General features: G+C 43.6%; 1 protein-coding gene across 1 annotated transcript in view; it reads right to left on the bottom strand.

Annotated features, from left to right (window-relative positions):
- Window positions 1–23,421, bottom strand: part of URB1 (URB1 ribosome biogenesis homolog) — a 124,838-nt gene that overhangs the window by 56,946 nt on the left and 44,471 nt on the right. Inside the window, exons 15-24 of the mRNA XM_007941287.1 lie at window positions 22,088–22,207; window positions 20,216–20,332; window positions 19,472–19,610; window positions 17,625–17,795; window positions 16,028–16,221; window positions 11,096–11,317; window positions 9,336–9,515; window positions 6,604–7,459; window positions 5,049–5,250; window positions 4,214–4,397 (exon numbers count right to left, since the gene is read on the bottom strand). Of these exons, the coding sequence (XP_007939478.1) occupies window positions 4,214–4,397; window positions 5,049–5,250; window positions 6,604–7,459; window positions 9,336–9,515; window positions 11,096–11,317; window positions 16,028–16,221; window positions 17,625–17,795; window positions 19,472–19,610; window positions 20,216–20,332; window positions 22,088–22,207 (2,385 nt within the window). The remainder of the gene's footprint in view (window positions 1–4,213; window positions 4,398–5,048; window positions 5,251–6,603; window positions 7,460–9,335; window positions 9,516–11,095; window positions 11,318–16,027; window positions 16,222–17,624; window positions 17,796–19,471; window positions 19,611–20,215; window positions 20,333–22,087; window positions 22,208–23,421) is intronic.

Below are 23,421 nucleotides of genomic sequence, written 5' to 3'. Positions count from 1 at the left end.
CAAACCTTTCTCCATTTACCGTGATGCTGCTTATAGGTTCAGTTGTGAGTTTTTTTTTTTTTTTTTTTTTTTTTTTTTAGATAAAATCAATTAGTGCCTCTCTCCCACCCCTACGTGACCAAATTTTCAGCACTCGGAAGAGGGTAGGCCAATTGTTCTGGATCTCCAACCCCTGAAAAAGTGTCCCAAATAAGTCCTGTAATTATTGTTGTTAGTTGTCACTGAGTCAATTCCAACTCATGCTGATTACATGTGTGCAGGGTAGAACTGCTCCATAGGGTCTCCTCACCCCCCCAAATGGGCCAGCAGCAGCACATTAACAGGCTGACATTAAATTAAAACCGTCCTTCTCTAACGGGCATTTTTAGAACATTTCACTCCAAAATAGCAGAAAACACATTGATTTCAAGTGCACAAAAATATCTGCTAAGATATACCACATTCTATTCCAAAAACTAGGAGCTCTGGTAGCATAGTGCCTAAGGCACTTGACTGCTAACCAGAAGGCTGGTGGTTCAAACCCACCAGCCACTCCTCGGAAAATGGGGCAATCTACTTCCGTAGTGATACTGCCTCGGAAACCCAAGGAGGGGTCGTTATGAGTCGGATCTGACTCGAGGGCACATAACGACAACAATACCAAAAACTAAACTTACTCTCAAAAAAAGAGTCTCAATAAAATGTAAAAGGATTCAGGTCATTCAAAATATATTCTCTAATTACACTGAAATTAACTTGTTGTTTTCTTCATTTTTACTCCAGGCAGGAAGAGACCAATAGTTACTTCTTAGAAGGCTGTTCACAAGCTTTTAAAACCACAGATGCTACGCACCTGACTAGGATATAGAAGACTCTTTATGAACTGTGTTTTGTCAATTGAAGTAGATGTTCCCTGACACTATGGTCCTTAGCCTTCAAGTCCAACAGTTCAGTCTTGATGTCTAAGTTGTTTCCATACCTGTGCCCTCCAATATATATGGGTATATATGCAGCATTTACAAGTATGTATGCAGAAATATCCACAACTATACCTGTACATGTATTTGGGTATTCTCCTGTATGACCTCTCTTGCATATTTAGCATATACACTTACCTATGTACCCAGCAGTGCCTGTGTCTAAGGAGCTAAATTTTCAGAGCTCTGGTGGCATAGTGCCTAAGGCATTTGACTGTTAACCAGAAGGCTGGTGGTTCAAACCCACCAGCCACTCCTTGGAAGGAAGGTTAGGCAATCTACTTCCATAGTGATACCGCTTTGGAAACCCAAGGAGGAGTCGCTATGTGTCGAATCAACTCAATGGCAGTGAGGTTTTTTTTTTTTTTTAATTTTATTTACCTATGCATCTACTCAAAAATTATTATTTATTATTACTGTAGTATTAATTATGCAAAGGCATTCGACTCTGTGGATTATAATAAATTATGGATAATGTTCCAAAGAATGGGAATTCCAGAACACCTAATTGTGCTCACGTGGAACCTGTATATAGACCAAAAGGCAGTTGTTTGAACAGAACGAGGGGATACTGCATGGTTTAAAATCAGGAAAGGTGTGTATCAGGGCTGTATCCTCTCATCACACTTATTCAATCTGTATGCTGAGCATATAATCTGAGAAGCTGGACTCTATGAAGAAGAACACAGTATCAAGATTGGAGGAAGACTCATTAATAACCTGCAATATTCAGATAATACAACCTTGCTTGCTGAAAGCAAAGGAAGCACTTACTGATGAAGATTAAAGACTAATTTGCAGTATGGATTACATCTCAACATATAGAAAACAAAAATCCTCACAATTGGACCCATTAGCATCATCACAATAAATGGAGAAAAGATTCAAGTTGTCAAAGATTTCATTTTACTTGGATCTACAAACAACATTCATGGAAGCAGCAGTCAAGAAATCAGACGTCATATTGCACTGGGCAAATCTTCTGCAAAAGACCTCTTTAAAGTGTTGAAGAACAAAGATGTCTCTTTGAAGACTAAGGTGCACCTAACCTAAACCATGGTATTTTCAATTGCCTCAGAAGTATGCGATAGTGGACAATGAATAAGGAAGACTGAGGAAGAGCTGATGCCTTTGAATTGGGGTTTGGTGAAGAATACTGAAAATACCATGGATGAAAAAAATCTGTCCTGGAAGGTATCACCTACTTTGGTCATATTGCCAGAAGGGACCACTCCCTGGAGAAGGATATGCTTGGTAAAGTGGAGGGTCAGTGAAAACGGGGAAGACCCTCAACAAGATGGACTGACAAAGTGGCTACAACGATGGGGTAAATATAACAAGGATTATGAGGATGGTGCACGAACAGGCAGCGTTTCATTCTGTTATACACACAGTCCCTGTGAGTCGGAGCCAACTCAATGACACCCAATGACAACTATCTAGTTAATGTTTCTCCCTCCCTCCTATCCCTGTTAACCATCAATGTTTCCTTCTGTGTGTAAACATTTTCTTGACTTTTATAATAGGGGTCTCCTACAATTATTTGTCCTTTTGTGATCGAGATTTATCAGTCAGCATGTCCTCCAGATACATCCATATTGTGAGATGTTTCAAAGATTCATCATTTTTTTTAATCATAGCATAGTATTTCATTGTATGTGTGATGGTTATGTTTTTGTGTCAACTTGGCTAGGCCTGGTTGAGTGGCTGGGCAGCTGGATGTAATATTGATGTAATACCCATCATGAGACTGGTAATCAACTCCATGGCAGAATCTACTGTGAGCAGCTGAGTAACTGCCTTTGGATATGTGGTCTGCTTCCCGTATATAAGAAAGAGCTTTGGGAATGGTCTCCAGCCTATGGCACGCTTGGACCCTGCATGTAGCCATGTCGTTGTTCAGCAGCCTGCCATGCTCTTCCTACCTTGGACTTACAATTGTCTCGAATTAATGGCCTGCTGTGTTGTTTGGTAACATGAGGACTGTGCCTTTTTACTTGTCAACCTTGGGCTTGGGAGCCTCAGCAGCCAGAAGCTGTCTGAGTGAAGAAAAGCTTCCAGCTTCAGTGGGCTAAGAGCTGGGGGCAGAGCTGAAGCCCAAGGCTGAGGGACTTTCATCCAGCCCCTAGAGCTTGGCACTTTGAACTTGGACTTAAAGCCTCCAAACTGTAAGAGAATAAATGCCTGTTTGTTAAGGCCATCCCCATTTGTGGTATATATTCCTGTCAGAGCAGCACTAGGTAACCAGAACAGTATGTATGTATCACAGGTTGCTTATCCACTCATCTGTTGATGGGCATTTAGGTTGTTTCCATCTTTTAGCTATTGTGAATAATGCTGCAACGAATATGGGTGTGTCACATCTCTTATTTCTTCAGGATACATACCTAGGACTGGGAATGTTGGATCATACAGCATTTCTATTTCTTACTTTTTAAGCAAGCATCATACTACTTTCTATAGTGGTTATACCATTTTGCAGTCCCACCAGCAGCGTATAAGTGTTCCTATCTCCCTAAAGCCTCATCAACACTTATTGCTGTTTTTTTGATATTTGCCATTTTTGCTTGGGTGAGATGGTGTCTCACTATAGTTTTGATTTGCATCTCTCTATTGGCTAATGATCATGAGCATCTTTCCTTGTGTTTGTTAGCTACCTAAAGGTCTTCTTTGGTGAAGTGTCTGTTCATGTCTTTCATTTTTTAATTGGATTGTTTGTCTTTTTGTTGTTGAGGTGGTGAAGTTCTCTGTAAGTTTTACAGATTAGGTCTCTATCAGATAGGTCATTGCCAAATTTTTTTTTTCCAGTCTGTCATTCCTTTTGGTGAGGTCTTTTGATAAGCAAAAGTAGATATAAAAATTCTTAACAAAATATGAGCAAATCAAATCCAACACAATATATGAAAAGGACATTATATTATGACTAAATGGGTATATCCCAAGAATACAAGGTGGCTTAACGTTAAAAAATCAATTAGAACTACTCCCCATATTAACAGACTAAAAAAACAAAGCTATATAATATCACTAGACAAAATAAAAACATTTGACAAAATACAGCAGCCATTCCTGACAAAAGATGGTTCAAAATTCAGGGGTTGCCCTCCACCCACCACTTTGTCTCCTAGACATGGTGCCTTTCATTTCTATCATGCCATATTCATGCCACCTGGCTTGAAATGTATTTGTAAAGTTTTGTCTGTTTATCTTACCCTCTACCTTAAATATTTACCATCATCTCAAGAAAAGACACTTACCAGAAGTTCATTTAATCTCAGCAGCATATGCCTCTCTTGATCCTGAGTATTGTTACCATCCTCTTGGCTACTAAAAGACATAATCAGCCATTTTATACATGATTCCAGAAGAATCTTTTTCCAGGCATGCAGCTCTTCTGCTGACCCTTCCAAGACTATCGAGACAGAGTCAGCCACAATCCAACTGCAGCAGAAGACAAATGGCACAAAATTACAGGAGAAGCTTTCATATATAATCAAACACTACAATGGGATATATGAGACAGATGAACAGTGGACTCTTCTTGCCCTAAGGCCTGCTCCCCATACTACTCAATCATAGGAACCACAGACTTCTCCTGCCTCTTATCAAACATCAAAGATGTAATAATTTTTATGACCTGGGGAAAAAATATCAGCACACCAGGAGAAGGATATATGTCCAGATTTTTTCTGAGTCAGGGTTTCTCAACCCTGGTACCACTGCCATTTTGGGATCAGTAACTCTCTGTTGTCGGAACTATCCTGTGCACTGTAGGATGTTAGCAGCATCCCTGGCCTCTACCCTCTTTCCTCAGCTGCAGCAACCAAAAACGTTAGGCAATGTCAGATGGCCCTCAGGAGGCAAAATCACCCTTGGTTGAGAACCACTGCTCCACAGGAATCAGAACCAGCAAATCACTTGTAGAGATATACTTGCTCCAACCAATACGCTGGAAGGAAAAGTTCATATAGGAACTGTCTTCTCATTGACTAGTACAATATTGTGGTGATTTGTCAATAAATTAGCTTACAAATACTAAAGGGAAGTGGAAAAGAGAGGGGAATAGCCATCAAATGATCTAAGCCTTCATACCTCTTATGACTGCTTGGAGTTTGAAGCAAGGCGGGCAAATGCTCCATGAGAACCCTGAGATCCTTGGTTCTTGCGAATGGGACGAGCTGGGACAGGACCTCCTGATGCAGCCCAGACTCTGGGGGGCCATCAGCACTGAGAAGTCGCCTCTGCAGCTGCCTCCACAAGGCCTTTCTCAAGACAGGAGTGACAGCAGAGGAAACTGGGGTGGAGACACAAAGAGAGGTAGTTGTACACAAGGGTGTGCTGGAGTCAGTTTGTTCCAGCTTGCAAGAGCTGACTATTAATATTTTTAGGAATCTTGGGAGCTGGCTGCTATCATAATTGCAGCTTCAAATTGGCCATGGCAATAGTATTTACACCATGGAAATTGGCAAGTGCTATAAATCAGCCTCTCCCATAGCTGGCTATTAAACACTTATCAGCATGCCACTGGTATCTCATCAGCCAACACTAACAGTAGGCCCCAGGACTCTAAGTTCATGATAAGACTGTAAGTACTAACATTCTGGACTATAAGGGATGTCTCCAAAGGCACAGGTTCATAAAGAGGAATGCACAGAGAACCACCTACTGGAAACCCACTCTTGCAGGTGGGTTGGGGAACTCTCTGTTACTTTAAAAAAAAAATCTGTGATCGTGAGCTTCTGTTAAGAGTGATGGAAAAATGTGAAAATAAGTAACAATGATGGTTGTATAACATGATGAACACAACTTAACATCATGGACCTGTACACATGAAGAATGCTGAAATGGCAAATGTTACGTTATATATGTATGTACCACAATTAAAAAGAAAAACCAAAACTAAAAAACCAAACATACTGCTTCAAGTCAATTTCAACTCATAGTAACCCTATAGGGCAGAGTAGAATTGCCCCCACAGGGTTTCTAAGGCTGTAAATTTGCCATGTGTTTCCCCTGTAGAGTGGCTGATGGGTTTGAACTGTCAACCTTGTGGTTTAGCAGCCCAATGCTTTAACCACAATGCCATGAGAGCTCCTAAAAAAACAGAAACAAAACAAAAAAAACTTTAATCATTGACATGAAGTTACACAAAACAGTGAGTGAAAATATCACTCATACATATAATAAAAAAGAAATAAATGAAATTTGATTTCAAAAAAGTACCTTATATAAGAAATCTGGCAGGTGGAAGAAGAGGAAGGGGAAGCTGCCTCAGCTATCAGCTTCTCAAAATCCCCCTCTGCATGGGGAAAGTGAGGCAGGATGAGGGCCAGACCTCCTCAGCCTGACAGGACAAGCTGACCTGATTCTCTCCTCCATCCCAATATGGTCCCAATTGCTGTCCATTCCCTGCTCTTGTGAGATAACTCGTAGTTAATAGGGCATAAAAAACTAGACCTCAAGACATAAAGTTGAGAGGCTGAAGGGCTGAGGGAGTGGTATTGAGCCAGGATTTCAGAATCTTCAGAGCTGGATCTGACACCAAAATGGAACTAAGCCACACCCTAGGACATGCAGCTCCTGAGTTTAACCATGAACATGCAGTACACCTCACCAGTCCCTCTAGGTACCCAAAGCCAGCCCATACCTCTTGCTAGGCGCGTGAAGTGTCCTCGAGATCGGCACTGGAGGTACATGTGGATGAGGGGGAGGAAGGCACTGAGGTCCTCCTGTAGGATGAGCCTAGAGCCAGCCTGCAGGCACCAGAGCTCGAAACGCAGCAGGTGGGTACAGCTTTGCTGAAGGAGTAAGGTGACGATGTGTAGGGTTGCCGGTGTCTGCCGAGCCAGGCAGTAGTCAAGGAGGCTGACCCCAACCACGGAGGCCAGCTCAGGGTCTCTCTGTAGAGTCTGGAAGAACACTCTGTCCAACTCCTCCATGGCCAGTGTGGGCAGCAACACTCCCAGACTCCTCACATACTCAGAGGTCCACAGCAGCTCACCACTTGGCAGCTGGTCCTGGGGGCTACTGGTCAGCAGTTGGACCAGTGTCCTCCCAAGAATGTTCAGGTGTCTCCCCTGCTCAGGGGACTTTGTTGGCCACTGGGTCACCAGGCAGGCCTCGGGCAGGCCCAGGAGGGCTTGGGTGACCTCACGGAGCTGGGTGCCCTCCATGTACGGATGCAGTGCCTGCAGGGCCTCCAGCTGTGGAAGGGCCTTGGGTAGTGATGTGGTTGGGGCTGCCTTCCTGACTTGCAGCTCTTTCAGAACGCTTTGGGTGACAGCCTCCAAGTACTTGCGGAGGAGGCCCTGCTGGCCTATGTTCCGGAGGATTGGGGCACTCGTGACCAGAAGCTGAAGGACCCCTGCACTCAGATGGGCTGCCAGGAGCTTTACAAGGATGGGGCTGAGGGTGTGCAGGGGGAGGGCCTGCCGCTCCAAGGCCAGGAACCAGCTCTCTAGTGTGGGGTGTCTGAGGATGGCCGTGAGCACCTCCTCCAGGGTCTGGAAAGAGTGAGCAAAGCACAGATGTCACCATGGCACCCGGGTCAGGGAGAGGACAGCAGCTGCCACATAAGTATTAGCTACTGATGCTGTATAGAGAGCAAAAAGCAGCTTTGCAAATCCATCATTCTCAAGCCTGACAGCCCCTAAGGGTGCTCACTGCACCTAAACTCCACCCCAGTCACAGCTACCATTCAGTTGTAATGTAACCACTGATGTGCTTATCTGTCTCCCACATATGATAGCGAGCACTGTGGGGGCTATACTGTGACCTGGTCAGAGCCCTGCAGAGCCCAGGATGCACCTGATGAATTCATCTGAATGAGTTTACTATACAGTAAACTGCTCTCCAGGGTCTCCCTGGAGAGGACAGGCCAGGCAGGGGCACCAAAGTGGTATTAGGGACAATTATCTCTCTTTTCCTCCTTAGCAGTCTTGCCCTCCTAAGCATATTTGGCTTGTGGGTTTCTCCAGACAATTGAGCAGGCAATCACGGCTTAGCAGAGACCACATGTCTGGGGAAGGAGGGTTATCCACCACCCTGAACAGAAGGTAATCCTGCCTCCACTTTTGGAAGAGAACTGAGCCTCAAGTGGTCCTGTACTATCACAGGTCCCCTGAGAAATGAGCTCTGACATGCCCAACTGAGTTTAAACCACTAATCAGAATGCAGCCACGCAGCCTTGTCAGGATTAGAGAAAATTCTCACTCAGTTCTTTTAAGCAGCCTTGCTAAATATGATTCCAAGCCAACAATGTTACACCAGTCCCCAGGGCCAGGAATAAGTCTTCTATCCTTATATATTCTTAAGGGAAGGAGAGAGAAGTCTACATGCTTTCCAACCAAGTGCTGCCAGTTTTCAAAAAAGCACATTATGTGGCAGTATTGCTTAGTTCCATGCTGACTGGCTAACAGCTGGTCCTGTGGCAACAAGCCACCACCATACTGGGGTGGCTTGCATGTTGCTATGATGCTGGAAGCTATGTCACTATTTTTCAAATACCAGCAGGGTCATCTATAGCGGACAAGTTTGAGGGGAGCTTTCAGACTAAGACATATTGGAAGGAAAGGCCTGGCAACCAACTCCCGAAAGTCAGTCAACAAAACCCTATGGATGACAAGAGAATACTGTGAGCCCCTAGGTGGGAAGACACTCAAAATACAGTGGCCACACAATGGACATGAGTATATCAGTGATTTTTAAGATGGCACAGAACCAGGCAGTTTCATTCTGTTGCACATGGGGATCACCATGAGTTGGAGCTGACTTGAGGGCAGCTAACAACAATGCCACGCCCCATCCCCCAGAGAGTCCACCTGGAGATCAGCGGTAGGAAGCCATGTATTTGAATCAGACTGTGAAACGAGAAACATGTTTGCTTCCTGAGACCAGTAACACAGGTCAGATGGTAAAATGTGAGAGAAACATTCACCCTGGCCCCAATCAAACAGCTGGCTTCACTAAATGAAAGGCAGGAGAAAAAGGGTGTATTCTTATCATTGGAGCAGTGTTCCCTGGTGCATTTACTATGAAAAGCCTTATCCATTGCCCTTTCTTGATTCAAAATGGGCTGCAACTATGAAAAGAATAAATATTCGCTTTAAGTCTCTCGAGTAGTACATTTCCCACAGTGTCAGAGAATGCTACCTACGGCGGGGGAAGCACACAGAAAAATGAATGCCCAAGCTACACCATGCTCATCTCTGGGTGGGGTTATTGTGGATCACTTCTAATATCTTCTCTGTTTTTCTACATTTTCCTACATTTCTATAATGAACACATACTACTTTTAAACCCAGATGTGGAGGGAAAGCCAGTATCTGTGACTTTACAGGGTAAGGCTCACAAGATACCCTCAGAAGAAAGTGGTGGTACCTTGTCACTGGCCAGCTCCAGGGAGGCAAAGGACTCCACGTCCAAGAAGAGGTCAGCTTCATCCTGGGCAGCCTTGCATCTCTGCTGGTTCTGGGCATCCAGCTGCTCACAGTGGGCAAGCAGGCCCCGGAGGAGATCCATGAAGAGCTGTAGGAGGGGCGGCCCCACACTTTTGCCTAGCTGTGAGGATGAAAGCACGACTCCTTAGACCAGAGCAGGGCTGGTAATCACCAACACCACGACTGCCAAGTCCTATGCTACCAAAGGTGCAATCACCATCAGAGCAGAAAACGAGACTCAAGAAGGGAGGCAGCATTGAAAATGGAAATTCCTATTCACGTAGTGGGAGCTCTGGTGGCATAGCACCTAAGGCATTTGACTGCTAACCAGAAGGCTGGCGGGTCAAACCTACCAACTACTCCTCAGAAGGAAGGTTGGGCAATCTACTTCCATAGGAATACTGCCTTGGAAACCCAAGGAGGGGTTGCTATGAGTTGGATCTGACTCAACGGCAGTGAGTTTCGTTTGGCTTTTTCACATAGTGTTTATAAAATGCCAATAATCTCAAAGTCCTTTCTCAAACAGTAAGACTTTTCCACCTACATCTTGATAAAACACAAAGGGCTATTTTGACAAAAATAAGAGGATAGAGCTCACCTCTAAGCATAAACTCAGTATCTATGAACAACAGCAAGGACAGGAAGCTCAACAATGTACTGAGTGAATGAAATTAAAGAAGATGGAAAGTAGGGAGCCTGGCCTTGCTGCAGATGTAATTTACTTTAAGAGGGGCCTTGTCCTGACTAAGGAGCTCTGGTGGTGTAGAGGCTAAGGCATTTGGCTGCTAACCAAAAGGTCAGCGGTTCAAATCCACCAGCTGTTCCATGGGAGGAAGATGAGGCAAACTACTTCAGAAAAGATTTAGTCTTAGAAACCCAATGAGGGGGTTAGTGTGAGTCAGAACTGACTCGATGGCAGTGGGTTTTTTGTTTTTTTAAAATTTTATTTGGCCCTGAGTAGGAGTCCCTGGGTAGTGAAGAAGTTAATATGCTTGGCTGCTAACTAAAAGGTTGGAGATTCAAGTGCACAGAGAGTCGCCTTGGAAGAACGCCCTGGCAATCTACTTCTAAAAAATAAGCCACTGAAAATTCTATGGAGCACAGTTCTATGCTGACACACACATGGGTTGCCATGGGTCAGAATGAACTCGATGGCAACTGGTTTATTTTTTGTCTGTCCTGACTAGCAGCTGCCTCAACTACAAAGTTAGATGGCATTTGGCTCCCTCTCTGAAGCTGCTCTTAGGAGGTGAGGCAGCCCAGGTGGGGAAAGCAAACTGAGCAAGCAGACCAAGTCCCAGAGCCCCAGTCTCACCCTGTGGCCCACCTGTGTCAGTCACATGTGGGCTGGGTCAATGTCATAGAAGCCCCCTCCCAGCTCCAAACTCATTGCCATCAAGTTGATTCCAATTCATAGCAATCCTATGAGACCTAGTAGTAGAATTGCACCATAGGGTTTCCAAGGCTGTAAATCTTCACGGAAGCAGATGGGCACATCTTTCTCCCAAGCAGTGGCTGGTAGGTTGAATTACCAAGCTTTAGGTTCACAGCTGATTACTTAACTGCCATGCCACCAGGGCCTGTTCCTTCCAGTTCCAAGATTCTGCAAATCCCACCATTCATTTTGGTCCCCTGGGAAGACCAAGTTCTCTGGAAGTAGAATACTTGGGGACTGGAAGGATGGGCAGGGGCAGTGCTGACCTGGCTGAAATTCTCCACAGTGGTCCTGAGGTAAAGCAGCACGTGTTTCACCGCGCGCAGGACCTGGCGCAGTGGGAGGTGCAGGATGGCCGTCTGCAGCTGTGCCTGAACACCCTTGTCCAGGAGTGCATCCTTGCTCTCGTAGGCCGTCTTCAGCAGGGTAGCAAAGGAGGAGTCTGAGGAAGGCGCACAGGGCGCAATGCTGCCCAAGGTCTGAAGAGGCTGAGGGAGACAGCAAAAGCTCAGACAAGAGCAGAAATATGTCCCATAGATGAGAAAGGTACAGTCTAGTCAAACAGACACAGGGTGATGTTCTAACCAAGAGGTATTTCACTATAACCACTAATAGTAAAAAACATGTAGCCATACAGCATTTCACATAAGCAAATTAAGTTCCAGTGTTATCGGTCACACAAATATTCCTAGTGTTGTGCTGACAGAATGTGAAGGCACAGTACCAGAAGGTGTTATAGATTAAGTTATACTCCCCAAAAAGTATGTGAGGGAACTCTAACTCCTATATCTGTGGGTATAATCTTGTTTGGAAATAAACTTTTGCTATGTTAATTACAGCATACCTGAGTAGGGTGTGTCCTAAATCTAATCTCTTTTGAGTTATAAAAGAGCAAAATGGATACAAAGACATTCACAGGGGAAGGGAGATGCCATGTTAAGAATCATCAAGGAATCCAGAGATGCTCAAGGCTTCTGACAAGGAAGGAATTGACAGGGCCAGAATTCTTATTTGGACTTTTAGCCTCCAGAACTGTGAGGAAATAAATTTCAGTTCTTTAAAGCCACCAACTTGTGATATTTGTTACAGAAACACTAGCAAACTAAGACAGGAGACATTTACACACTTTTGGAGAAAATATACTGCACATGGAAACCACGTGAGAGGTGACATGACTTTAATCAGTCACGGGCACTGGTGACTGGAAACACTGGGAAGTAACACCTTGGCAAGGAGCCATTCTTCGAGACTCATGTCTTCTAAAGGCCCTCCAGGAGCCTCGGTCAGAATGTTTTGAAAGGACAAGAGGACGAGGGATGAAGTAAACTCTAGAGTCATTCTGCTTCACACTGAAGTTGTTTTGTTTCTTCTCACATAATTCCCAAACAGCCTTCTTTACTCCACGTAGCTTGTACCTAACACTCAATTTCTTGAGGCCAATAAAACGCAAGGCTAGAAACTCAGTGGATCTCACAGTGTGGTCTCACAAGTAGTAGCAGGAGTACCTGAGAACTTACTAGAAACAGGTTCACAGGCCTCACTGAAGACCTAATGAACCAGAAACTCCAGGGTTAAGGCCCAGCAATCTGTTTGATCAACTCTTCTGGGACCAATGGTGCAATATAAAGCATGAGAACCACTGCTATAGCTTAAACAATTGACAGCTGACATTTTGAGTACTTGTGAGGTGTCACCCTGAACCTCCAACCATAACCAATTCTTCAACCATGGCCTATGAGTACACGAAGGTAGCAATGTTATTATGGGCTCAATTTCTGAAGCCAGACTCCCTGGGCACAAGCCACCACTGACTGCTGGTGGGAAACTGCTCTGTGCCTTAGTGTCCCCATTTATATAATGAGGTTAGGAAGTCTTGACCTTCTCAGAGTTGTGAGTATTAAATGGTTTAACACCCAGGCAGCACACTTAGTATAAAGCCTAGCAGATGGAGACTTCCGGGAAGATGGAATAGGCAGACAAGCTACACAGACCCTCTTCAACAAAGAAAAGAGAAACCAACTGACAGAGATACAGAAGATAATTCTGGAGCCCTGAGCTTTGAGAGGAAGTATACAGAAGTGGATTAGGCACCTGAACGAAAACAGTGAGTACAGAGACGGTCAGAGTAGTGGACTGTCAGCTACTCTAACGGGACCAACAGCCTGAATATTTCCAAGTGGTGTTGGGACCTGAGAATTGACCTAAAGATCAGCCCTGGTTGCCAAGGGCTGCAGGGATGATTGCGCTGGTGGCCTACGACTAGAAAGGGAAACAGCAAGGAGGGAAACAACCTGAGCTGTGGACTTTTGGCTGTCTGGAGGGCACAGCCATTTTGACTGTTTACAAGCAGTGGCCATTTTGGATATTTAAAGTGACTGAGGGTGCAGCCATTTTGAATGTTTACAAGCAGTGGCCATTTTGGATTTTAAAGTGACAGCATTCTCATTCAGATTCCAGGGACCTAAGAGTAGGCTCATTTGCCAAGGATGACAGGGACATATGGGAGGCTGACAATGGGAAAGGAGACAGGTGGTGAGTGTATAAGGCTGCCAACTAGGGAACAAAGGGGCACAGCACAGTACCCTGCTTACACAGATAACATACAAAGAAAACAAAAATCGTGGGCAAGTCACTCCAACATACAATCAATCACCAGTAAATATAAACACAAAAACACAATGCCTCAGAGACAACAGAGCATGACAGTTCACACAAAGAAGCAAGATAAAGCAGGAGAAACAAGGGACCAGGATATAGACCCAAAACACATCCCTGAGGAAGAATCAGTATTGGAACTACCTGATAAGGAATTCAAAAGAATTATATTTAGATACCTTCAATGAACTGAGAGACAGATCAAGGAAAACACTGACAAAATTGAGGAAAACACAGAGAAAACCCTACAACAATTTCAAAAGATAATACAAGAACAAAATGACAAAATAATTGAAAAATTAAAAATGATACAAAATCTACAGATAGAAACCCAGAAGATTAATACTAAATTTTCAGAAATAGGTAAGACATTGAACAGGCAAAGGAGCAGAATTGAATCAATGGAAGACAGAATTACAAGATTGAAAGCAAATACCTGAATACTTCTTTGGAAAGGGAACAATCAGAAAAAAGATCAAAACAAAATGAAGAAAGTCTAAGGTTCATGTGGGATACCATCAAAAGGAATAACCTATGTGTAATCGGAATTCCAGAACAGGAAGAGACAAATAAAACGACAGAAAAAATTGTCAAAGATTTGTTGGAAGAGAATTTTCCTGGTATGATGAAAGATGAGAATATACCCATTCAAGAAGTCCAATGAACCCCAAACAGGATAGACCCCAAAAGAAAATCACCAGGACATCATCAGGAGCTCTGGTAGCATAGTACCTAAGGCACTTGACTGCTAACCAGAAGGCTGGCGGTTAAAACTCACCAGCCACTCCTCGGAAGGAAGGCTGGGCAATCTACTTCCGTAGTGATACTGCCTCAGCAGCCCAAGGAGGGGTTGCTGTGAGTCGGGTCTGACTTGATAGCACATAACAACAACAACAAGAAGATATATCATCATCAAACTCACCAAAACCAAAGACAAAGAAAGAATCCTGAAAGCAGCATGGGAAAAACGAAAAGTTACCTACAAGAGGCAACCAAGACTAAGCTCAGACTTCTCAGCAGGAACCATGCAGGCAAGAAGACAATGGGATGGTATATATAAAGTCTGAAAGAGAAAAATTTCCAATCAAGAATTATATACGCAGCAAAATTGTCCCTCAAATATGATGGTGAAATTAGGACACTTCCAGATAAGCAGAAATTATGGGAATTTGTTAAAACCAGACCAACCTTACAAGAGATACTAAAGGGAGTCCCTTTGGACAGAAAACTAAAAACAACAAACAATAACTGACCATTAACACACATGATGACATAACCCAGAAACCAACCCAGTTATAGAAGTATCCAAAGTAAATAAGCCTACAAGATTATAAACAGGGAACCAGAGAAATCAATTGACAAATGAGGACAAATACATACCAAAAAGAGGGAAAAAAACTGTGTTATTATAGAACTTCTAAATGGTAGGGAAGTCAAGACAACTACAAGATAGAACAGACTGTTCTAAACTTGGGAAGAAAACTACAAATCACAGGGTAACCTCAAAGCAAAATGATAAGCCTTCTCATCAAAATGAAAAGAGGACCAGCTATTGCACAAATACTAAAACAATAGCAACGAAGGAAGTGATAACACAATTTATAAACAAAACAAGCTCAGCACAGAAAATTATATAAAGCCTAGCAAATGGTAAAAATGCATTCAACGTGAGCCACTGTCACTAATATCACAAGGAGGTCCAAAACAGCCAGCTTACTTGAGGACAGTTAAAATTGAATGAAAAAACAAAAATGCACATTGCAAAGTTAATTTCTTGCCCAACCTAGCATTTGTAAATAGTCAGTGTTACAGTCAGAATCATAGTCCCTCCGCTATAGGAATGTACTCCTCATAAATAAAATAAAAACTTCTTTTTTTCTCTTTACTTTCCCAGTTTTAGCAAAATGGAACTTGCTAGGAGCCTCTAAGGCCAAGCCTCAAGGCTGAGCACTGGTAAGTCTGGGGACAGGCTAAGCTTAGTCCACTGAAGACAGCCAAGACACCATTGACTCAGTAGGGAAAAAGAGGAAAACGCAGCCTCAAAGCTGAAACAGTGATTAGGCAATTATCATTATAATGGAGCCAGGGGAAAATTTAATTTTGCTGCATTACTGAGTCCTTTGTATCCCAGCCACATCAGCTGAGTAGAGTAATACCACTGAGCTTCCTCTCTTAGCAGTAGAAATGTAGAAGGAGCTCTGGTGTCATAGTGCCTAAGGCATTTGACTGCTAACCAGAAGGCTGGTGGTTCAAATCCACAAGATGCTCTGTGGAAGGAAGAAAAGGCAATCGACTTCCATAAAGTTTTTGTTGTTGTGTTGTTGTTGTTTGCCATCGAGTCGTCCAAAGTTTTACTGCCTTGGAAACCCAATGGGGCTGCTATGACTCAGAATTGACTTGATGGGAGTGGGTGGAAGGTGAAGGAATTTTACCCTGCAAGCTGTATAGCACCAGCTGTGTCCCATGGGAGAAACCTCGGAGATTTTCTAGGGAAAGCCCCAGGCCTCAGCCGGAGCAGTGTCACAGCTATGGCCGCTACTCACCAAGGTTTCTCGGGCTTGCTCTGGGATCCAGAGGCTATAGTATTTGTGAAACCGGCAGAGCTGCTTGCACCAGAGTGAGCCTGTGGGTTCTAACTTATCATAAGCCTGGAGCAGAAGACACAGAGCCAGGGGGTCTCTCTGGGTGTGGAGGAGGTCTGTCAACACTGCCGTCAGGTATGCCACAATGCTTGCTCCTGCCAAGGATGAGATATGAGTGGGAAGGCTTGCTGGGACCCCCTTCTGTGATTCATCAATCATCTCATACCCCATAAATATTCAAGACCCAGAAAAAGTCATGCCAATTCCACAACTACACTGGAAGGCAGATGCTACCACTGCAGAGTGTACTATTCTTGTCACTAGCTGCCACTAAGTCAGCTCTGACTCAGAACAACCCCATGTGATCCCCATAATCCACTGTGATCCACTATGACATATAAGGTTTTCACTGATTTTCAGAAGCGGCTCACCAGATCTACTGTTTTAGTCTGAAACAAACAAAAACTCACTGCCATCTAATCAATTCCAACTCACAGTGACCGTATAGGACAGAGCAGAGCTATCTCACAGGGCCTGTAACTATTTATGGAAGCAGATGGCCTCATCTTTCTCCCATGGAGTAGCTGGTAGGTTTGAACTGCTGACATTTTTTGGTTAGCAACTGAATGCTTTAACCATTGTGCCACCAGGGCTCATCTCAGTGTGAAAGTTCTGCTAAAACCTGTTCAGCCTCATAGTTAATACACAAGCCTCCACCAACAGACGGATAGTGGCTGTGCATGAGGTATAGTAGCAGACTGAACAGGGACTGTTTTTTAAATACAGACACAGTCAGACTTCAAGTCTGTAGGCCCAGAAGTATGATCATCCAGGCCCTGAAAAGGTGAGGCAAAAGCTGCCTTGGTAAAAACAGGCTAGGTACTCCCAATTCTCTTTCTCGGCACACAAGCCTCCAAGGTTGGGACCACATGGCTAAGTTTAGTCACTTCTAGGCCCGGCCACAGCACCTCCTGCTGACTGTCCACTCTCTTCTTCTTCGGCAATGACCCTAGAAGCCACATGTTGAGATGGCATAGCTACAAGACGAGTGCTGCCTGGATCCCTGAGCCATCTTCTGGAGGAAAACCATCTAGGAGAGCAACTGACCTGTACTGGACTATGACAAGGCCATGAAATCACAGAAATGTTGGGGCTTGTTACTGCACCAAAAGCTGTACTCTCCTGACTAATTATGCCATTGAGATCTATGTAATCCCTTCGATACCCAGCATATATGAATGATTCATACTGCTAGTGTCAAGGTATCAAAAATAAATAATGAAGAGAAACCACGGTGTTCCAGCTGGTGTCTGTGCAACCATGCAAACATCTGATCCTTCAAATAACCAATTTCCACCAGCTTCCCCAGCCTCAAGATTTCTATCCCTGTACTTGTAGCTCTTGCCAGCTGGGTAACTATCACTATCACTTTGATGGGTCTGAAATCCTGACCTGAGTTTTCAGCAATTATTTCCAGAGGCCTTGGAGTTCCAACCTCCTACCCCACAAAGACCTGGCTGGCCTGATGCAGCCAGAACATCTGACCATAAATGAGTACCTGCTTTCTTTTTTTTCCCAAGAAGTAACTTATTTCTAGCTTCCAGGGCTGCAGGTATCACAGCACTGAATGGGAATGTGAGCAAGATCATATCTTCGTTCAATGAGAACCCGATTTCCTCATTCAAGCCTTCACTGCCCTCAACCAGGACGTCCACTATGTCCAGGACATCTGAAACAGAAAGGGAGGAATGAAGTCCAGGTAAGAGCTCCCAAAGGATCCTACTGCAAAGAACCCCATGGGGAGGGACAAGTGAGAGAATATTTATAAAAACAGAAAAAATGAAAGCTAAACTTTTCTCAAGAGAAAATGATCAATATCATCCTACAAAGATGAAGATACTGCCTACATGAAGTTTTAAGGTCTTTGACAACAAAATCCAGATTATTCAGCTGAGGAAGTAACAGCCAGACCTTGGTCAAGAAGCACCCACTGTTCCTAAGTCAACAGGATTTGTAATGAGGCAGGACTTAAATCTGCAATGGGGAGGGGAAATTACTGACATCCCCACATGGCCTCGAGTGACAAGAAGCCCAGGAGCTTTAACCTGGACACTTAGGCAAACCTGCCAAAATCTCAGAGGCAAAGTAGTATAAAGGTTAAAGCCCGTGTTTGGATTCAAATCTTGACTTTGCTACTTACTAGTGTTACTGGTGTTAGCTGAGGCAAGTTATTTAACCTTCCTGGGCCTCATTTGCCTTATCTATAAAATGAGGATAATCACACCTCTCCCTTAGGGTTGTTTTGTCCCTGGGTGACACAATGGTTTGCTCTCAGCTACCAGCCAAAAGACTGGCAATGTGAATGTACCCAGTGACACCACAGAAGAAAGACCTGGTGATCTACTTCTGTAAGATCATGTTGTTGTTGTTGTTGTTATGTGCCGTCGAGTCAGCCCTGACTCATAGCGACCCCTCCTTGGGTTTCCGAGGCAGTATCACTACGGAAGTAGGATTGCCCAACCTTCCTTCCGAGGAGTGGCTGGTGGGTTTGAACCGCCAGCCTTCTGGTTAGCAGTCAAGTGCCTTAGCCACTATGCTACCAGAGCTCCCCTGTAAGATCATAGCCATTGAAAACCCTATGGATCAGTTCTATTCTGAAATGCATGGGGCACCATGAGGTGGAATCAACTCAATAGTAATCGGTACTACTATTGAGGTTTACATGAGCTAAGATTTGTAAGGAACTCAAAGAAGTTCCCAGCACACAATAAACACCGAACCAATGAAAATAATCCAGCAAATAAGTGGTGTAAATGTTTAACAAACATGGTGATCTTCATTTCCAGAACAGATTGATTTCATGACTGAAAGAAATGGGATGTCTGCAGACTGCATGAAGGCAGAGTGACCTGGAAGCCACATGTTGAGATGGCATAGCCACAGGATGAGCACCACCTAGATCCCTGAGCCACTGTATTTTGAGCTGTCATACTGAATGCCTTCCAACCTGAGGGGCTCATCTTCTGGCACTATATTGGACAATGTTCCAGAGCCATTCATCAAGTTTTCCAATACTACATCAGACAGTGTTTCACTGCTATTCATAAGGTTTTCACTGGCCAATTCTTTGAGAAGTGGATGGCCTCTTCCAAGTCTGTCTTAGTCTGGAAGCTCTGCTGAAACCTGTCCACCATGGGTGACCCTGCTGGTATTTGAAATATCAGTAACATAGCCTCCAGCCTCATAGCAACACATAACCCCCCACAGTATGACAAACTGACAGACGAGTGGTAGCTACATGAAGGCAGAGTAATGCAATTCTCACCCTTTCTGTCTCTAACCTGTACCTGCAGCTGCAGCTCTATTTTCAGAACCTCAAGCAGTACAAGAGGGAGCATGACATACCATCAATGTGGGAGACAGGGATGCTAACGTCGTCGGCATCTTGCTTTGTCATAGTGGTTTGCAGGGTGCTGGCTTCCTGAACAAAATCAGATGCTTTGTCTGTGTATGAATATGGATTCGCCACCAATGTCAATAAAACCTGTTCATTAAAGAGCCAAGTGCAAAACATTTAGATGGTCACAAGAGAAATGGATACAAGATAAGAACACCAGTGGTCAAAATAAAACGATGTGCTAAAGTGTTAACATTTCAAAGCTTTTTTAAAAATATGTATTGTGGGATTTAAAAAAAAAAAAAATCCCCTTTTAATATTATGTTTGTTGTTGTTGTGTGCCAGGTGGATTTTGACTCACGGTAAGCACATGTGACAGAGCTGAACTGCCCCACAGGGTTTCCTAAGCTATAATCTTTATGGAAGCAGATCACCTAGTCTTTTCTCCCAAAGACCAGCTGGTAGGTTCGAACCACTGACCTTTCAGTTAGCAGCCAAGTGCTTAACTGTTGAGCCACCAGGGCTACTTATATCATGTTTAGTGGGAGTAAGCATAAAGTAAACTATTCCCTTTTTACATATTCTAAAGATAAACAAGAATTAGTCTCAGTAAGAATTAGGAACTAAATCAGGATGAGAAGTCTTTTGGCACCGATGCATCAAAACTGCATTAATGATGCTGAAGATAATTTAGTATCATTATCCCCTGAACAGGTTCCTTTTACACTGAAAGACAGGAAATATATGCTTACACTTTCCAAAAATTGAATCACAGTTTCTTTTTTCTTCTCCACAGTGTTGTCCAGGTGCTCCAGCCACAGCTCCAGCTCATTCCAGGTGTGCTCAAACACCCCAGTATCACGTAGAATCTGTCAGGAAGCAGAGACTCAGTGGGAGAGTCCGGATGGAGTCTGTGTCCTGTGGGCGCTGATGTGGCTTAATCATGTTCCAGCACCACACAAAAACCCAAGGAGCACATAGTGGGTAAAATTCTTACCAAAGTCAACTTTTACTCTAAATGCTACTCTTTCAAAATAATGCCTATCAGTGAGGGAAACCAGGAAAGAGAGTAAGAATCATTCTAAGATACCCTTTAGTCTTCTGCTTATTAGTCCTTTTCCCTATTTCCTAAATAACAAAAAGGGGAAAAAATATCCTGCTCCTTAGGAGTCTGATTTTCTACCTGGATTTTCAGACTCAGGAAAGTATGCATGACTCTTTGACCTCAAAGCTGCTCAACCCTCACCCTGTAAAAAATTCTCCAAAATAACAAACCAGTCACATTGCATCATCTCAATGTGGCACCACAATGGTCAGACCTTGATCGAGAAGCACCTGTCGCTTCTAACAGAAGAGAATTTGTTATGAGACTGGACTTAAATCTGTGTGTGCTCAGGGTGTATGTATGTGTGTGAATAACCAATGATCCTACACGGCCTGATTTAAGAGACTTTAGGTCCAAGGTGACCTCCTGGCTGGAAGCCCTACAATGAGTGTACCACAGGCAAACCTGATTACGCCAATCACACCCAACTGCAATTAAAAAAAAAAAAAAAAAAAAGACACAAATACAGCTGCCATTGAGTTGATTCTGACTCATTTAGGTCAGAAGAAAACTGTGCTCCACAGGTATCCAATGGCTAATGGCAATGGGCTGGTGATCTCTCGAAAGTAAATTTCCAGGCCTTTCTTCTAAGGCACCTGTGGGTTGATTTGAACCACCAACCATTCCTTTAGTAGCCAAACACTTAACCGTATGTGCCACCCAGGGACTTCCACCTGCAAGTTGTGATCATGGAATCAAGTTCACATCCGCACTACCTGTAAAGAAACAGCAACCTGTGGAGGTCAAAGCCTACATGTTTGTTTTCTAAGCAGCTCAGGTGAGGATATTAAAGGGCAGCAGGATTGTAAGCACTTCAAAGAAAAAGGAAAACTATTTGGGTAGCACCCTCTAAGACATCTGCTGCATAGCAGAAATAAAGGATCTAGATTTCTTACTGCTACAGTAAGACCTGATCCAGTCCCAGGAAACCTAACTATCAAGTAGAAGGAAAAGAAGTAAACAAACTGTTCATTCTCTTCCACTGACTTCAACAGGATGTCTGTGCTATGGATGATGGACAAAGTCAAAAAGGCTAACAGGTCCTGAGAAGGCCAACAGTCTAGAGATGAGGGAAGAGGCAGAGTCCACTACACAGCTGCCCAGGAGAGCTGGAAATCCAGTATTTATTGGGCCTATGAAGTACCAGACACAGCCTACTACCTTATTACATTTCATCTTCTCTGCAACTCTATGATTTCAGTATCCTCATTTACCATGGGAAAACTAAGTTCAGAGAGGTTAAGTTAACTTACCCAATGCTACCCAGGATGTGAGAGAACCGGGATCCAAACCTAGGAGTAGGACTTCAGAGGCTTATTTTCTTCCCTTCACCATGCTGCCTCACTCAGGAATGCAGCTAAGTTTAAGACATTTAAATAAAAACTACTACAATATCTGTTTTCAAATTTACAATACTCCTAATGCATCCTTAATTCAACAGTGGTATACTAAGCACCTACTACAAAAATGATCTGGGCAAAATGCTTCTTGGAATGAGAGACTGGTGGAAAACACTCACCTTTATGATCAGAAGTTTGGTGGATGACTTGAGTTGTGAATGACTACTGGTCACAAACATTTTCATCAATAAGTAAAACACGGATCTTTCTCCTCCAACAACTTCTGCATCTGGGCCTTCCTAGAGTTTAAACGATATGACATTAGAAAAATAAAGGGGTTATCACTTGCTGGGCACACATGTACTGTATGCCTGGCAAGCTGACAGGCCCTTTCCATCATTACATTTTAACCTATAACTCAGTAAGACTGTTATATATATTTTATATATGAGGCAACTCAGAAGTTAGGTAGCTCATCCAAACCCCAAACAACAGTGTTGTAGAAATAATGGGAAAGTGATTACATTAAGTATATGTTGCCTTTGCCATCACGTATACTGACTCACCCCCCAAAATAATCTAGTGAGGTGGGTACAATGTTGCCTCCATTCTACATATGTGGAAACTAAGGCACAGAAAGGGTAACTAACTTGATTAAAGTTACACAGCTGTTTATTGGCAGAACTAGGAGTCAACCCTGGGAGGTTTGGTGCAGCTGTTTACTGCCAGAACTGAGAGTCAAACCCTAGGAGGTTTGGTGCAGATGCTGTCTACGTGATGGTGGCAGGGACAGAATAGGCCCCAGGGCCTGACTCCATCAAAGGCTGTACTTGGTCCATCTCATCAGGATGCCAGTCCTAACACAATCACTTATATGTACTTTATCCTCTTAAAAAGGCCCTTGGGCTTTGAACACATCTCAGAGAAGTACACAGAGCTTCAGATCCCCTACCCAAAGTCCATCAATCTGTTTGTTTCACTGCAGTGTTCTTATGGTCCCTGCGACGAGGAAGACTCAGATCATTGCACAGCTGGGGAGTTAAATGGCCCAACAGACGTGTTGACATATGTAATCTTATAAGGCGGGGCATGGGATAAACCACTGTTTTAATAACTTCCTTCAAATTAAGAGGGAGCGCATACAGTTGAGGCACTCAACTGCTAACAGAAAGGTTGGCAGTTCAAATCTATCCAGAGGTGCCTTGGAAGAAAGGACTTGTGAGTGACTTTCAAAAACTAAGCCAATGAAAAGCCCTATGGAACACAGTTCTACTCTGACATACGTGTGGTTGGCATGAGTCTGAGCTGTTTCGATGGCAACTGGTTCAACTGATTATTGCTTCACTTTTTTTAAAAAAATTGTGGTGAAACATACACACCAAAACATCCAGATTTACAACTCAATGACATTGATTATATTTTTCATGTTATGTCACCAACTGATATCCTCATCAAAAACATCCCACCACCACATAAACTCACTGCCCTCTCAACAAAAAATCATCTGTTCCTT

The sequence above is a fragment of the Orycteropus afer genome, unplaced genomic scaffold, assembly GCF_000298275.1.
Source record: "Orycteropus afer afer isolate SDZICR_OR568_19922 unplaced genomic scaffold, OryAfe1.0 scaffold00078, whole genome shotgun sequence".
Taxonomy (NCBI): domain Eukaryota; kingdom Metazoa; phylum Chordata; class Mammalia; order Tubulidentata; family Orycteropodidae; genus Orycteropus; species Orycteropus afer.
This window is presented reverse-complemented; position numbering and strand designations above follow the sequence as displayed.